Source organism: Henckelia pumila, chromosome 3 (assembly GCF_033568475.1).
Source record: "Henckelia pumila isolate YLH828 chromosome 3, ASM3356847v2, whole genome shotgun sequence".
NCBI lineage: Eukaryota > Viridiplantae > Streptophyta > Magnoliopsida > Lamiales > Gesneriaceae > Henckelia > Henckelia pumila.
Window position 1 is genome coordinate 66,939,139 of NC_133122.1, and position 3,766 is coordinate 66,942,904.

The window sequence follows — 3,766 nt, forward strand, 5'->3', positions numbered from 1 at the left end:
TCAGAATCACAAATCATGTGGTCAGATTCACCTGTGTCAATTATCCAAGCATTTATCCTAGAATTGGTTGAGAAAGCATGTCCCTTACCAATACCACCTGTGTGTGCGACATGAGCAGAGGGAATAGGATTTGGATCTACAACTCCACCAGATTCATCTACCACCGTAGCCATCGCCTTGCCAGTAGCCTTTTTCCGTGGATTCTTTGAGAAATCCCACTAGTCCGGATATCCAATAAGTTCATAGCAGCGTTGTTTTGAGTGTCCTCCTTCCCCACAATGATCACAAGTATAGGTAGTTAATTTTTCTATTTGTGGAATTCGTCGATTTTTTGTGGACCCATGGTTGTATTGACGTGCTGGTTGTATTGCTAATGTTGTATGTTCCGGCACTGGATACGATGCTCCCATGGTTTGTCTCGGTTGAAATTCACGCCTGACATAAGCATAGGTGCTTTCCAAGTCAAGTTTCGGATCTTTGCGCAAAATTTCCCCACGAACTTGATCGAACTCTGGATCCAGTCCACTCAGGAAAATATGAACTCTGAGTCTGGCCATGGCAGAGTGTAATTCTACTACTCCATTGACCGTGTTTTCTTGAGAGTTAGACCTGTGATCAATTTCTTGAAAGATGGACATTAGTTCAGAGAAATAAGTGGACAGAGGTCTACCATCTTGCCGGATAGAAAAAGATTTTTGATTCAATTCAAACAATCGAGTCTCATCTGATCCGTCATAGAACGTTTTTGATACGGCTTCCCAGACTTTTTTGGCTGTTGGAAGGCGAATAAATCGTTGCATCAGGGAAGGACTCATGGAATCAATGAGCCAACTTTTCACTTTCTGATTTTTGGTGATCCAGGTCGAGTGCTTGGGATCATCTGCAGCTGGTTTCTTTTCAGTTCCGGTAAGATATCCTCCTTTGTTTCGAGCTCCAATTCGCATGTCCATAAGCTGCGACCACAACGAGTAATTCGATTCATCCAAAGTAACACTGGTTGGGAAGGCAGCATTGTCTTGTTGAATGATAATTGATTGAGGAGGTTGAGACGTCATTGCTTTCGTGCAAGGGTGTAGTGCGGAAGATATGGCTCTGATACCATGTAAATTATTAAAGAGCCTTAAGTTTTTGATAATCAGAATACATACTATTATTCTTCATGATGATTACAAGTATATATAGGAGATATTAACAAAGATAAAAACAGAAAATATATTTTTCCTAACTATGACACATCTATTTATATATACAAATTATATTTCTATAATCGGTCTTCTCTCAATCTTTAACAAATCTTCTACAATATGCATGAAATATTGGGAAGTGGTATTTTAAATAATTCGGGTGCGACTCGATTTTGATCAATAATCCAAGTAGTTTGTGTTTAATAAAAAAATTAAAAAAATATATGAACGAATCGATGAAACAAAATCTAAGTCATGCGAGTATAAGTTCTGTTATTTAATTTTTAATTTTGAAGAATGATAAATTAGAAGTCACTCGAATAGATTTGGATGGCTTGAAACAAAAGCGACTTGGCCAATAAAATCCAGTCACCATTAATATGGCATGACATTACCGGGGTTGATTATTGTTGGCTAGGGGGCCACTAAGGTGTGATTAAATCGACTACGTGACAACTGACAAGTGTCATCTTGTGCACGGATCTTGGCTTACGGTAAACATGAATGTAAAACGAGTTTTTGTAACGATTAATTCGTATTCGTCGTCATTTTAAAATATAAATAACTCAAATTATTATGAAAACTCATAGTATACTATCACTAACCAAGAATCAAACATAGTTCTAATCCAAGGGGATAGGTGCATCACAATCACCTTTATTCAAAACTTGACGTCTTTGTTATGATGCATCAGCTTTTGAAATCTAGAGGTGGCTTCGGCATGTTGGTTTAACACCTTACCTTGCATAATACTTATCACATCTTGTGTTTTTGTTGGTGACCATCTTCAATACTATTTTTTTCATTTTCTAAGCTTGGTCTACGTACACAAACGTAGATGCACAATGTGTCTCTATAGCAACTAGTATTCTGTGTATATATGTTCTTGCTTTATGAAAATAAGTAACTCAAATTGTTAAGGGGAGTCCGTTTTGTATTATTAACCAATTCAAACGTACATCTTCTTTTAATCCATGTGAAATGGGGAATCAAAACAAATTAAAACATATGGGTATAATCAAAACCGTTGGATTATGTTCAAATTAATCATATATATGAAGGGGGCGCACATAAGATCATGAACATATTCATAAGGTCATGAACTTGTGTAGATTGGTGTCATGCATGTTGGATAGTAATTTCACGGATCAAGCTCAATCACATTCAAAAATTGTATCCAATTACAAATTTGCATCACCATTCTTCAAAAACTATAAATGTCATATAATCCGTTCGATTGCATCAAACTAAATTGACAGAAATTCCAAGTTTCTACAAAGAGAGATCACGTGGACGCCTAAAATGCGTATGTTTTATTGTTTACAGCTCTACTACGTAAAAAATATGTTATTGTACAATTAAAAACAATCTTCATATTTCATAAATACCATGTGGTAAAGGACCATCTTGAACGACTACATATTTCCCATTCCGAAGCTTATTAAACTTCATAACTTGTGGTCAACATTATTGTGTCCTTCCACAAAAGCATATATTGTAGCTAGTATCCAACATTGTTTTCGATTCTTGTTGATACATCACAATCCATTTAGGTACATTTTGTTAACGAAATATATACACGCATGAGGTGGATGCATAATAAAAAAGGATAGGGACAAGAGTGCACAGGACGATGAATTTGGCATGAAAAAACAAAAGAGACCTTGGCAAGTTGAAATCACAGCTCTCATCATAGAGATATTTCTAGTTCAGTAAGCTTTGAACATGCACATCAGTACCTCAATTACATTTAATTTATAGATTTATTAAGGAAAAACTACAATTTTGATCATATATGTTTGTCACTTTGCGATTTCGATCTTCTATATTTTCATATTTCAGTTTTAGTCTTGCATGATGTTCCGATTTTTGGCAATTTTATTCTTTTTTTCTTCGAAAATAATTACGTGACACTATACATGTCAGCTTCACATCAGCACTGCATTGGTGCAACATTAACGACACATCAGAAAAAATACTAAAATTGCCGACAAAAAAAAACAATTTAAAGATAGCGGACTAAAACTGAAATCTGAAAATATAGAAGACCGAAATCGTAAAGTGACAAACATTCAGGACCAAAAAGTAATTTTCTCATTTCTTAATTGTAGGACTATATGTCTCGATTTTACGACCCAAGATCCAAATCATACTCATATTTCGTGAAGCAAAAGTTCATAAAAACCATATAAATACTTTGGTGAAATTACAACTTTGGTCATTTAATTATATTATAATTTGTTTCTTTGCAATTTCATCCATTCATGTTGTCATATTTCGATCTCAATTTAATAATGTGTCGTTGATGTGACGTCGGTATAGTACTAATATGATGTTAACATGCATCAACACCCACAATTGAAAAAAAGTACTAAAACTATCAAAATTAAAATGACCATACTAAAACAGTATTTTTTTTTGTTGACACAAACTCACTTACAACTTATTTATTTCAAATTAGTATTACTCACAAACAATACATCAAACACCTATTTAAAAAATTTATTAACATATTTTACGTTTAAATAAATAATTAATTAAATTAACTTAAAGAAAAATTGTATCACGCCTCTATTTTATGG

At 34.2% G+C, this 3,766-nt stretch overlaps 1 protein-coding gene across 1 annotated transcript; it reads right to left on the reverse strand.

The window, feature by feature from the left end:
- Positions 1-218: 218 nt before the first annotated feature.
- On the reverse strand, positions 219-1,055 carry LOC140888942 (uncharacterized). The gene has a single exon (XM_073296637.1). It carries the CDS (start codon positions 1,053-1,055, stop codon positions 219-221), a length of 837 nt encoding a protein of 278 aa, XP_073152738.1.
- Between the last annotated feature and the right edge of the window lie 2,711 nt (positions 1,056-3,766).